Source organism: Stegodyphus dumicola, chromosome 5 (assembly GCF_044657685.1).
Source record: "Stegodyphus dumicola isolate Sdum_Otavi_A_Nest chromosome 5, ASM4465768v1".
NCBI classification, from domain to species: Eukaryota; Metazoa; Arthropoda; class Arachnida; order Araneae; family Eresidae; genus Stegodyphus; species Stegodyphus dumicola.
The window spans coordinates 85,861,014-85,874,969 of NC_140772.1; the positions used below are offsets into that span (position 1 = coordinate 85,861,014).

At 34.4% G+C, this 13,956-nt stretch overlaps 2 protein-coding genes across 5 annotated transcripts in view; one reads left to right on the forward strand and one right to left on the reverse strand.

Annotated features, from left to right (window-relative positions):
• flfl (serine/threonine-protein phosphatase 4 regulatory subunit 3 flfl) overlaps positions 1-2,462 on the forward strand; it is a 135,813-nt gene extending 133,351 nt beyond the window's left edge. For all 4 annotated transcript variants that reach the window (XM_085816846.1, XM_085816845.1, XM_085816847.1 and 1 more), the window contains exon 17: positions 1,710-2,462. In XM_085816846.1, coding sequence (XP_085672972.1) covers positions 1,710-1,814 — 105 coding nt within the window. In that variant the 3' untranslated portion in view covers positions 1,815-2,462. The remainder of the gene's footprint in view (positions 1-1,709) is intronic.
• Positions 2,463-4,675: 2,213 nt separating this feature from the next.
• Positions 4,676-13,956, reverse strand: part of LOC118194606 (cilia- and flagella-associated protein 36) — a 152,462-nt gene continuing 143,181 nt past the window's right edge. Inside the window, exon 8 of the mRNA XM_085816849.1 lies at positions 4,676-5,227. Coding sequence (XP_085672975.1) covers positions 4,854-5,227 — 374 coding nt within the window. The 3' untranslated portion in view covers positions 4,676-4,853. The remainder of the gene's footprint in view (positions 5,228-13,956) is intronic.

The window sequence follows — 13,956 nt, forward strand, 5'->3', positions numbered from 1 at the left end:
ACCAAACAAGAAAATGGACATGTTATGTACACTGTGAGGGGGGAGTTCTGTATTTCTCATTCTACTGGGCCGATTGACGAATTTCAAATTGCGTGTTTCATGTATCGAAAGCGTGACTTGGTATATATATATATAGCATTGTTCTAACATAATTGTTTTGACACAAAATTTGACTTTCTCAAATAACATAGCAACTTTTTTCCATATTTCAATTCTACGACTCAAATTATGCCTAGATATTAAATTTTAATTTTTTGTGAGAAATTTAAACATTTATCTTGGCGAATGTTTTCCAGTTTGTGCCAAGAATAATTCACTTAGCAAGTTCCTTATATATGGCAACCTGTTTTCCTTTCCATTGTGCAGGAACGGGAAAAAAAGTGACATCGTCCCTACCTTTTTACATTGTGCATAAGCAGAAAGGAAGTCGCATATTTCTACTTTCAAATAATATAAACAAAGTGCCTAAATCACATTTGATGTTGTTATCACTTTCAGCAAATACACCAAATTTCAAAATGTGCCAATGTATAAATTCATGTATATTTTCAAGAATTTTGAATATAAAATTTTTTGCAGGTATGCTTAAAAATACATCTACTTTAAGATAACAGTAAAGATTTTATAGATTATAATTCAAAATTTTTTTCAAAAAATTTATAAAATTATTTTAAACTACAGATTTTTAAAATAAATCATAAAAAAATGGGTGAATGATATTTGGAATGAACCTAAATTTTGAAATGTGAAAGGAAGAATTAAATAAGTTTAATTAAAAAAAAGAGAGATTAATAAATATATACCAAATTCAATTAACATTGAGGAGCTAATTTTTTAAAAACTACTTGTGCGATTTGTACAAAACTTGCCAGTTTTGAGTAATTTGAGTCGAAGAATTAAAATATGGGAAAAAAATTGGCATGTAATTTTAAAAAAGTTTAATTTTGTGTCAAAATACCCATATTAGAACAATGCTTATAATTAAATCTAATATGCATATCCGAAGTTTCGCTTGGGAGGCATGAAAAGCGCAAATTGAATATTGTCAATTGGCCCACAGTAGATATGGAATTGTCCCTCCCTCTCCTTTTTTTTCGCAGTTTGCATAGCAGTGATGAATACCCCAGCAATGTCAAAAACTCAAGTGCAAGAATTGGGGTTCTTATAATCTGCCTGTAAGATAAATCCTAGTCTGGTGGCATTATTGTTACAAATATCATAGTTGAATCCTAGTATGGTGGCAATTACTGTTACAAATCCTTGCTATGTACTGCCATTCTGTTCCATCCAGAATTATGGTTTAGAGTACTATTATGATTTACTCTGGCACCTGTCTAATATGCATTCCTTAACTGAACAGCCACTGCTATAAGTTTTGGAGTCTTGTTATCCTCCTTCTTCAAGATGTAGGTTACCTGTCGCTAAACTCTTTTAACATTAAGAAAACTGCTGAGTGAGTATGAAAAGCATAGTTGATAATTGCAGAAGCAGTAAAAATAATCAAGAAGGTAAATCTTTAATAAAAAGTACTAAATTTCTGCCATATTATTTTTCATACATTTATCTTGAATACACATTTCTCTAAACCTGTTGTGGCATGAAACACTGTGTTTGTCTCAAATAATATACAGAGCCTTTTAAAGCAATTATTTTATTAAATTTATTAAGTTTTTGACTGCTTTTTGATTTCATATGTAATTTCTTTTTAGGGAGGTTTGGTGGATTATCCTGATGAAGATTCTGAAGAGGAAGAGGAGGAGGAAGAAGACACAAACAACATACCTCCAACAAAACGCCCAAGAGTGTCATCATAGCATATTTTTAAAATTTCATTCATAGATACTGCTTACAGTTGTACAGAATGGTTCTCTGTTTTTAATCACAATATTGATTCACAGCAACTAATTCCAACATTATTTGCTGTCCCTCTCATCACTGTCAACTGCCATCTTGTGCCTGTCAGTCCTCTGACGTTTCCCACTGGCCAATCAGAGAGGTCATCTAACATAAGCATCTTCATTGTGACCATTCTTTTGGAAAGCAAAGAAAAATAATTTTTCCCCTGTATCATTTTTGTGCTATAATGGCTAAAGAAAAGAAAGGTCAAAGAATGTTCGAATTGTTCCTAAATTCTCGAAACTGTGAAAGTGTTATGTTACTGGTATTTTGAGACAGTTTACAAAAACATCAGGGAAGAAAAAAGGACAATGCCTAGCCTGTGAGACAAAGGAAGAATTGTTGTTTCTTTTTTGAATGAACTTAAATAAGGTTCAGATGTTGTACATTAAGCATCATTCAGTTGTAGTGAACTTTATTTAATGCTAAAAATTCAGCAAAGAGCCAGTGTTATGTATTTAATGACTTCCACTTTAGTTTTCAGTTGTGTATATGACATGACAGTGCAATGATGGAAAGTTGTGTAAATTCATTTCATTGCTTAATAAAGAAAAACAAGAAAGGAATAGGTATTGTACAATCATTATCCTTCAAAAAATTTCTGTATTAATTTTACTGTTCCAGCTTGAAGATAAAACAGAAAACTACCTCCTTAAAAAGCTCATTGTAATAATAAAATTCCCTTAACCTTCAGAATATTTTTATACACATTTCCCAAACCCCGGAACATGTCACCAAAGCAACATTATATCATTTTATGGAAGCTTGTGTACACACAAATATGGTTTTATTTTCTGGAGAAGCTAATTTGTTCATTTTGAGCTTTTCTATGTTCACAGTGTTACTGTCTTCAGCTGTGTCAAGCTGTTTTATTTTTCTCATTGTATGAGATTGTACAGTGCTTCATCAGCAGTCAAGAACATCTGTAAATTAACAGCAGCAGTATTCATAGTTGGTACACCTTTAGCGTTTGTCATCTAATATTGGGTAATATGTGTATATAGACGTATGTTTTTAATATCAAATCGCGATGGTCCTTAGACTTTTGTGTCAAGTGCCATGCATCTAAAAATGCATGTTGTATAAATGTTTCTTCTTCCATTGTCTTGTTTAATCATATATATATATATATGTGTGTGTGTATGTATGTGTATTTAAACATGCATATATTTACACACACAGATAAATATATATATGAAATAACACTCTATATGTAATTAGTCTTTCTGAATTTTCAGTATGCAGAAAATTCAAGAAATGTTGTTACATGATCTGGGAGATAAATTAAATTACTGTTTTGGATTATATTAAAAATGACAATCATTCTAATAATTTTAATTGGAATTGCAGCAAAATTTTGTGGCTGAAAATATTTTGAATGTTTATATTTTTGTTTGTAAATTACTTGCACAGACGATGACAAAATTAAGCTTGTAGTCTTACAAATTGTTAAAATTAAATTTTGAAAATATAAAATAAACTAAATTTTCAGTAATAAAATTAATTCCATGAAGTAGGGTAGTAATAAATAAATTCCATGTTTTTCTGTTTTCTTCAAAGCAGAAACTATGTTTGTATTACATTGCTTATTGCAAATTCTACAGAATGAGTATAGATGTGAAAGAAATATATCTAATTGATGTTTCTTGAATGCAAATATAATTTTTAAATACCAAAACATTGTTTCATTTAATAATGCAATGCAGACAAACATAAGCTTTTTATACTAGACTCATCACTGAGTTATGGAATGAGTATGTCCTATACAGTCACATTATTTAGTGAGCTTACTTCTCTGTTTTGTATCAAGTGAAATTAATAGTGATGAATTAATTAATTTGCCTGTTTTTATATAGCTTAAAATTATTTAAATTTATATATTTGAAAAGTACACATTTAAAACATTTAAATCTGTTCTTATTGCTTATACTGAAGCTTGATGCTTCATTTTCATAGTTTACATTTTGAATATTTTGTAAAAGTGCAAGCACATTTAAAATTTGTTGAAATTTACTACTATAGTTTACTTGTAACTGACCCAAAGCTTTAAAAAAAATCAATTTGAAATCTTAATATTTCAATTATTGACAGTGTGAATATTGTATAAAATCTATTTAATTTATTACCTTTGTTTTAAAATTTGTTATTGAAATATTCATGCAAAGTATGTTGTAGATATATATTCAGTGATAAATTATCTGTAAAATATTGCAAAATAAGAAAAGAACATGGAGACAAAATAAAAAGATGGAGTGCTTCGAAAGAGTTCAATAATCATACTGAATGCACACACAAATAAATGGTATATAACCAGATGGTGTTAAATGAAAAATTTGTTAGAATCTGAAAATACTTCTTTATTACTCTTAATAATGAATGCATACATAAAAAATTAATTTGTGACTTAAATAATAGCTTGTTTTACTGCAGTATAATCGAAATGCAAGATTTAAAAAAAAAAAAAAAAAAATTGATTTGAATAATTTGAGGAAAAGTTTTTTGATCAATTCTCTATTTTAAATTTATTTTGCTTTTAAATCTGTTAACAAATAATGGCATTGGGGTTAATTCCTATAAATTACTGCTGAATTAATTTTTGATCCAAGATAATGACTTTAAAGAAAAAGCGAAAACTTGATTATTTTTCTCTTTTAATTCAGAACATAATAAAATGTGAACATATTTCTGTTTTTATTCAAAATATCTGTTTAACATTTCAACATTCAATTAATACTAAGTATTTTTGTTGTGCAGAAAAGTATTCTAGACCTTCATGGCGTAAATATTCAGCTTCTCCCCTCTTGCGTCCTTTCTATTTAAAAAACAAGTGGTTACAGACAACTAAATGTATACATTTCTCTACTTGCTTTTTTATGCATTTCATAAGAAAATAATTTGCTTATTTTTGCTGGAAAATTAAACTTCACAGCCATGTAACATGCTGAAAGAAAAAAAACTTATTTTCGTATACGTCCACAACTGTCATGTAGAGTGTGCTTCAATTTTAGAGCAATGGGAAATTTGTTTCCTCCTGGATTTCTTAACACTGGGCAGTATGTTCTGGTATGAGCTTCACTGCCTGTTTTGCCACATACATCACAAACATATTCTCTCAGTACAGGGCATTCAACATTACCAAATTTATCTTTAAGTTGATGGCTCTCATAAAACTGTTTGCGCTCTCCATTCTGGCGGCAGAATTTGCAGATCTTCTTGGCAGCTGATGATGTATGACGACTGAAAGAATAGTGCTGGTTGTTTCCATGCTCTGCTGTTGTAGACTCATTGTCTTTTGAAACTGATAAAGTAATTTCTTCAGATGATGATTTATCTATAAATAATAAAATAAGACATATATATATATATATATATATATATATATATAGCATATATATATATATATATATATATATATATAGCAATTCAAATGTGGCAATGGATTTAAAATTCAGACTAAACTTGATACACTCATTAAATGCTCACAAGTGTGTTCATTCATTAATTGTTAATTAATAAAATAGAAAAAATTAGCAATGCAGCTCTATTTTTCAACTTTTAAAAATTTCAAATTGCTTTTTTCAGAGCACTGAAATAAATGATCAGTTTAATTACATTTTTGTTCCTAATGCTTGTAATAAAAATATTAAATGAAACAGCTGGATGCATGTTTGTTAGATGTTGCCGATGCTGATGAAAATTATTTCGATGTATGACGAATGAGTACTAATTAATATCAATTATGAGTTCGGCTAGAGAAAATAATAAGTGGCACAAAACCATGGTTTTGATTCAGTAATAGAAGATAAGTTAACTGTGTCCTTTGCATTTAGTAATATATTTACTTTCATAATAATTATAATAATAGTGTATGAAAAAACAGTACTGTAGGTGAACCAACTAAACTCTCTTAAAGTTATATTCCTAGGATATATAAGCTGCAAATGTATTTACAAAAACCTTCTAGCCCCCCCCCCCCAAATGAACAGATGTAGATACTTCAGTACATGTTTTAGAGCTGCAATCTGGCAAAAAGTTTCTTGGATTATCTCAGGCTGTACCTGCAGGGCAACAGAAAATGTGATACATCTTCAACTCACTGTTATTGAAAATAAATAGCTCAGATTTCCTGAAGTCAGAGATATTTTAAATTTTAATATTTTGCTGAAGTCATTAGAGATGCAGGTACAAACAGTGGTCTGAAACAGCGGTTGCCATACAGTCCATACAGGTAGGTAGCGGGTCCCTGGCTCTCTCCGTATGAAAGTACGGCGAGAATCAGTGTTTAGGCTAAAATGGGACTCGGTGAACAGAACGGTTGCCTACTGCTCCGTACTCTAACCACAGTGCTGCCTGCACAGGCTTTGCAGCGTGGTATTATACTTTATCAGTGTGCCTGTGGCAATTAGCCCCACTCATTCAGCAACGCTGTTTTCAGTTCCTGGATGGTTCTCGGAGGGGGGTTGCAAGTTTCAGTTGCCCTCCCCAGAGCGTCCCAGGCATGCTTTATAGGGTTGAGCTCTGGAGACCAGGCTGGCCAATTCATCCAGTGAATATCCTCACTCTCGAGAAATTTGTCGACCAGAAGAGCTCTGTGGCCTCACATTATCATCCTGTATCACCAAGAGGAATTCGGAGCTCACTGCACTGAACTCGGGGCCACTGCACCCAGGTGAACATAGGGCTCTAAGACCTCATCCCTATACCTCACACCAGTCACAGGGCCTCTGTCAAAGACGTGGAGAGGTGTGCGGCCATCCAACATGAAGCCTGCCCAGACCATTAACACCGCCATAATTGTTGACTTTGTGGACACTGGAGTGTAGGTAGTGGGTCCCTGGCTCTCTCCATATGAAAGTATGGCAAGAATCGGTGTTTAGGCTAAAACAGGATTCGGTGAACAGAACAGTTGCCCATTGCTCCATACTCTAATCACTATGCTACCTGCACCATGCTAATCAGACTCTCCTGTCCGTAGACGTGAGCGGTATGCAAAGAGCTGGTCTTCTGGCAAACAACCCTCACCCTTGTTACACGGGTTCCTGTGGCTGCGTACAGATCTCGAGAGAGCTGAGAAGCTGTAGCCCTTCAGTTTATACCTCGCTAAAATGGACAAATAGCGATCTTTCCTGGCTGTCGTTGCTCTTAGACGACCTTGCCCAGGCTTTCTCTCGATGGATCCTGTATCATGGAATTGTTTCCATATGTTACACACGATGCTGGGCATTAAATTAAACACTCTGCATATCTGGGACTTGCGATTGGCCTGCCTCTAGCCTCCCCACAATTCACCACCTCATTCCATCATCTAAATGTTGATGGTTCCTCATTTTTACTGTTCCAATGTGAATTTAACCGATTGCTGCGAGATAACACCAAGAAATTCACCGAGGTGTGCTAACAAACTCAATTCGTCTTACTCCCCACGTGCTTATAAAGCCTGTTTTCCTACACACATGTGTGTGTACGCTTACATATTTGCCGTACAAGATTTGCATTTTTATCTAGAAGCAGTGTTTTTTCCTTCAGTTCAGTTCTTATGCAATTCGATAAATTATGCAAAATTTCTTAATTTATTTCAGTAGTGTATAATAGATCATCTGTGTACGGAGGGATCTGAAAAGTTCTACAGTCCTGGCTTGAAATTCTGGTTGTCATTTACAAAAATAACTACAACTCATCCATAGAAGAAAATTTTGTAAACAGTCTAGAGAAAGCGAAATATTTGTTAGTAATGGTGTCAAAAGAACAAAAATTCTTAATTATACATTCAACAGAATAAATTAGGGTAAGGTTTTTGAGGTAGATGATAATTTCTCTGAAATAAATGAAGAAGAGATATCTGAATGGAAATGACACAATCTGTTGGAAATTTATCACATGCATCAAAACAGAAGAAATACATGTGCTCAGCCACTATAGCTGTGAGGCAATTGTGTGAGTATAATAAAAAGTTATGAACTATAGATTTTTTTTTTTAAGAGAAGATGCTTAAGACTTGATAATACTCAAAAAGAGGTTGAAGTATACCTGTTGGAAGAATATTTCCTATTAATGAATTTTAACATAAATTACATGTTTACAAGATTAAAAATATATGACATTACCATTAAGTGCTGTTCTGATGTGGAGTTGACAAACCTTTCAATAAACCATCCTTCAATGTGCATAAAATATTTCTTTTACTAAGATATGTTTTAAAATTTAATGCCATATAAACAAAAGAATAATTTTTTTTAACAATTTTATTTTTACATGAAAGCCTGGCCTTAATCTACTTTTCATACCAATTTTAAGGCATTGTACTATAGTGCAACCAGCTTCTGAATTTTATTTTCTCAGAATTCTGCTTCCTGATTTGGTAAGCATTTTTGATACCTAGTGTGACCATAACTTAAGCTTTTTGTTGCAATTTCATACGGAATAGCTTTTGAAATTTGAGGAAACATTACAGATAATGATAAAATTGGGTGAAGCATGAAGATGAGAGACAAAATAGGAACCGTTTGTCATTAATCGTGAACTGATGCAGAAAGCTAATGAAAAAAATTCGAGAAAACAGACACTTTATGATTTTATTTTCAGAAATTGAGTTCTTGATCGATACCAAAAACGGCTATCAAAATCAGGCACAAGATTTCTATGAAGATGGAATTCAGGTGCTTGGGTCATATGATGTGGCATGTGCCTTAATGCATGTTGAAAAGGCGGAATTTTCATGTAAAAATAAAATTGTTATAAAACGTCCTTGTGCCTATGTAATATCAATATGGCAAGCACTTAAAAAATATGTCTCATTTATCATTACTAATCCTTATCTAATTTGCAATCCTGATGTCCCATTTTTGTCTTTGTGGAAATATAATCAGCTTATATGGATATCTTCTTTTCATTGTTGAGATCACTGACTGCATGTGGAAGGAGAAATAAACAGTTTTCTCAATCGATTACAGCATGGATGTCAACAGGGTGGGTGCACTTTTGCACCCCCTAAAAGAATACTTTTCGTTTTTCTATTTTTAAATATTATCCAATAGAAACGACCAAAAAATCATTTTTTGAAGGGGAGTAAAAGTACAATGTTTGTCTGTTTGTTTATTTGCTTTATCACTCAGGTAATTCATTTGGAAATAGTGTTTCCTCGCCACTTTGCACTTCATGTTTTGCGGCTTCAGTGCTTCGCGGGTTTTTCCAAAATATTCATCAAAAAATAAAAATGAAAAATACAACCAAACAACAAAAAGATGAGTTGACTCAAGAGTACATACCACAGGCTCTCATAAAGGCGCGATTGGTTTCCCGTGCAACATCGACCAATGAAAATACAAGTGGATTTATCCCTGTGAGTTGATTGTCTGCGCATCATCGCAGCCTCACCTAGCATATTCTCTTGTTGTATCTCGCCAGTTTTATCCATGATGTTGATTGTTTCGCATACTGTATTTTAGTGTTGTGTTGGCAACACAACCCGCGAAGCACTGAAGCCGCAAAACATGAAGCGCGAAGTGGCGAGGAAACACTATTTCCAAATGTGCCCGAGTGATAAAGCAAATAAACAAACATAAGATATTTTGTATTTTTACTTCCCTTGGAAAAATGCTTTTTTGGTCGTTTCTATTGGATAATATTTAAAAATAGAAAAAACAAAAAGTATTATTTTAGGGAGTGCAAGTGCACCCACCCTGTTGATATCCATGCTGTAATCGATTGAGAAAACTGTTTATTTCTCCTTCCACATGCAGTCTGTGATCTCAACCGTGAAAAGAAGATATCCATATAAGCTGATTATATTTCCACAAAGAACAAAAACGGGACATCAGGATCGCAAATTAGATAAGGATTAGTAATGATAAATGAGAGATATTTTTTTTTATTAAGTAAGCCCTTATAATGCCGCCTAAGTGCTGTGCCCCTGCGAAAGCTTCTTCCGGGGCACCCAAAAGGAAGATGACGACCATTAGCAAAGAAGTGAAACTTTTAGATATGATCAGAGAGGGAAGTTATGCATCTGTGGCACGCGATTATGGAGTGACTGAATCTACAGTGCGGTACATCAAGAAAGAGGAAGCAAACATTCGCAAAACTGCTTCAATAAAGAAGCGAAACATGTGGTGACTCAGCGTAATAACAGAACTGTGAAAATGGAAGCTGCACTGGCATAGTGGATTGCTGATTGCAAGAAAAAGACAGTGTGTTTGGACACTAATATGGTCAGAACAAAGGCCAAAGCTCTCTACGACCAAATCTTACCCAGTGACGAGAATGAAGAGGCTGTAGAAAAAGAGATAGAGGGCACTGCGCTGCCCGTATGTGTAGCTAATTAAAAGTTTTTACCAGAGAGAGGTAGGAACTAGGTATCTTGTAATCTGTATATAATACTTGTACTAGTCTTTGATTCATAAATAGCTTTAGTTAAAGGAAACTTTTTATTTGATATCATAGCATATCAAGATCTTAAGACACAATAACACGCCAAATAAGTACTAATTCAGAAGTCAAACAACAAAAATCAGCGTTATATTTACAAGATTTTCACTGGATTAGTTTCAATGGTTTTACCGAACCACCATCCTCAGCTGCAAAACCACAAATGAACAAGATAGGAAATGATTAGATAAGAAAGCCCAGACAAGAATAAGCAAGTGGTGCCATCTGTTTGTGAAACCAGACCTAAAACAATTTCTTTAAAGGCCGAAGGCAAATTTGGATTGGAATTAGGATCGTTAACTAGAACAGAAAGATTTTTATGAATGTGAAATGCCTCTAGAAAATCCAGTTCTCCAATGGAAGATGCGTTTTGAATAATTTTGGCAGCAGAAAAATTGAAAGTGTGATTTTCGGACCAACAATGTTGAGCAACAGACGCTTTCTGGGTTTCCTTTTTTCTAACATATGCCTCATGTTCCTTGACGCGAAATTTTAAGGCTCTCTTAGTTTGGCCAATGTAAATTAAACCACATTGGCAAGGAATCCTATAAATACCCCAGGAATTCATATCCGGAATGGGGTCCTTGAGTATGGAACTCTGAATTTTATTGATGGGAGAATAAACAACCCGAAAGTTAAAAGTCCTATCTTGTTCATTTGCGGTTTTACAGCTGAGGATGGTGGTTCGGTAAAACCATCGAAACTAGTCCTGTGAAAATCTTGTAAATATAACGCTGATTTTTGTTGTTTGACTTCTGAATTAGTATATCAAGATCTACCGATGCCGCATATGAAATATTGAGTAAATTATTACAGAGGCTGAAGAAGGTGCTGATGAACCTCAAGCCAGTTATAGTTCTGCCTGGAGTGATTCGCCTCCTTGAGAACGAGGCTTTTCAGCCAAGGCTGGTTCGAAAAATTTCAAAAAAGATATAGCCTCAGAAACGTGCTTCTATATGGTGAGGCTTCCTCTGCTGACAACAATGCTACTTCTTACGTGGAGGAAGAGTTTCCAACCTCATCAGTAAGGGAGGCTACTTCCCTGAACAAGTTTTCAACATGAATGAAACATGCTTTTTTTGGAAGAGGATGCCTTCACGTGCATTCCTCTTCAAGGAAAATGAAGAGGCCAGGCTTCAAGGCTCACAAAGAATGTGTGACTATCACATCATGGCTGGCAATGCTGCAGGTTTTATGATTAAGCCAGACCTTATTTATAAAGCCAAAAATCCATGGGCATTAAAAAACAAAAATACGGCTCCGTTATCCGTGTTCTGGATGCATAACTCCAAGGACTGGATGACGAAAGCTCTGACCCTTGAATGGTTCCTCCGTTGCTTCACTCCCCAGGTGAAGCTGTAGCTGGCCTCTCCTTTAAGAGCCTTCTCCTGATGGACTGTGCAAGAGGCCATGCAACAGACCTGCAATACATCTCTAATTCAGCCGATGGATCAAGGTGTCATTCGTGCCTTTAAGACACTCTACACTCGCTCCACGATGGAGAGCCTCGTCTCAGCAGTTGACGATGCCAATGACGAATTCACGTTGAAAGCATACTGGCGCAGTAACGACATTGCCTCATGTTTGTCTAATGTTCAGCGAGCATTAGAGGACATGAAGAGTGAGACCATAAATTACAGCTGGAAGAAATTATGGCCGAACATGATACATGACTATCCAGGCTTCACTCCTGAAGTTCAGCACTCAGCGGTGGAGAAGGCGGTGACGAATGAAGGATTTGTCGACATGACAAAAGAAGACATCAGCACCCTTATCGATTGCCACTCAGACCCGCTGACTGATTAAGACCTTCTTGAGATGACAAAGTCTGCAAGTGAGGAAGAAAACGAAGAGGAAAAGAAGAAGAAACTGAAAAGCGTGGCCTTACCCTGGAGAATCTGCAACAATTGTGCAACACTGATTAATGTTTATTACTGTATAAGGTTTTGTAATTAACCTTATTAATTAGCACTGACACGTTTAACAAGGTTGCCACGCTACCTGGAAAACCGGAAAAAGTCAGGGAATTCGGAAATTGACCAAAAAATTCAGGGAAAAGTTAGGGAATTTAAGTGTTTTAGTCAAAATCTTAGTCAGGGAATTTCATACAACGATCCCGCCAAAAAAGGCGAGTTTTGCGCCGAAGTCGGAAGAGATCACTTTTTGGCGAACTGTGTATCACGTGAGTGTCATTCGGGCAGCTGGCATAGAGCCAATTTTCGCAGCTCCAATTTAATTGTCTTTTTAGAAAGGCAAAGCAAGTTTCCCGCAACTTTTAGTTTCCAGTAACCTCGAGAATCGCATGTGCAGTGCATGAACTAAAAAAAGTACCTGTTCTCGTATAAAACAAAATGGGTTTAATCCTAGTATACGGTACCATGAAGGTTAGAATCAAAAAATATGTATTGTAAAGAAGGAAAACCTCTCTGCAACAGACGTGGCTCCTTTCCATCATAGCGGGAAACAGCTGTGGATGCGCGATATATCTGACGCCAAAGCTCGAAACCGGTGTCAAGTTCGAAGGTCACGTTATCAAGAGTTCATAAAATGAATATCGTTTAAAATTTCTTTAAACTCTAAAGGAAAAGAAAATATTTTTTGGCGCAAGTAAATTAATTATTTTGAGGGAAAAAAAAATTTACAAAAATCCGTTTTTAAAATTATTGCGAAAAATCCAAGGAAAAACGTTCTTTGATAAAACGTTTCTTCTTGGATTTTTCGCAATAATTTAAAAACGGATTTTCGTAAAGAACGTTTCCTCTTAACACGTGTTTCTCAATTTCCTGTACACACCGCGGAGAGGGAAATTCTGGCCGCCAGGTTTCGTCGCCAAATCCCTTGGCAAATTTTCCCTCCGCTTTTTACATAGACGTTCTTTGGTTAGAATAATCTCCATGTATGGTACAGCGGGATTTGGCGACGTGATGATGAGCAGTAAACGGGTCATTTTGTTCTTGGCGACAATTTTCAAAATCATGCGAAGGCCGTATCGTATACTAGGATTTTACCGCAAAATCTTTTTTTTTTTTTTTTTCCCTTTTCTTTTCTTTTTAATAAATACCTTGTCACTTTGCAGTAAAATAAAAAAATAGTAATCAATCATCTAGGATAACCATGTACTATAACTATATTCGCTAAAATATCTTTGATTATTCTAATTAAATTTTTAAGTAATTATCTTTATTTTTATGTTATTCATATCATTTAATGTTGCTTCTTCCCTCTAAATTTATTTATCATTAGTAAATAATATTTCCAAATTTCAGGAAATTTTCTCTGGCATAATCCTGAAATTAATTCTAGCAGTATGATGACATCACGAAATTTAATGCACATATTTTTTCCTTATGTATGCTGCGAAATAAATATAAAATACCTCAATTTAGTAAAAAAATATCATTAAATAGATTTCTTTCTTTCGTTTAGCTGCAGAATGTCTGCCAAAAAAGCCTTATTTTATTCCAGATTGGGCAAATTCTAATCTCAATCTTCAGTGGAGAAAACAGCTCCTATTATAATTATATTTGTGTTTTCAAGTGTTAAGGTGCCTTTTAAGAATACACCTCACACAAATTAAATTTACCTAAAATCTAACCTAACTTTTAGCATTGCGTTGTGATTTATAAGAAGCGGATT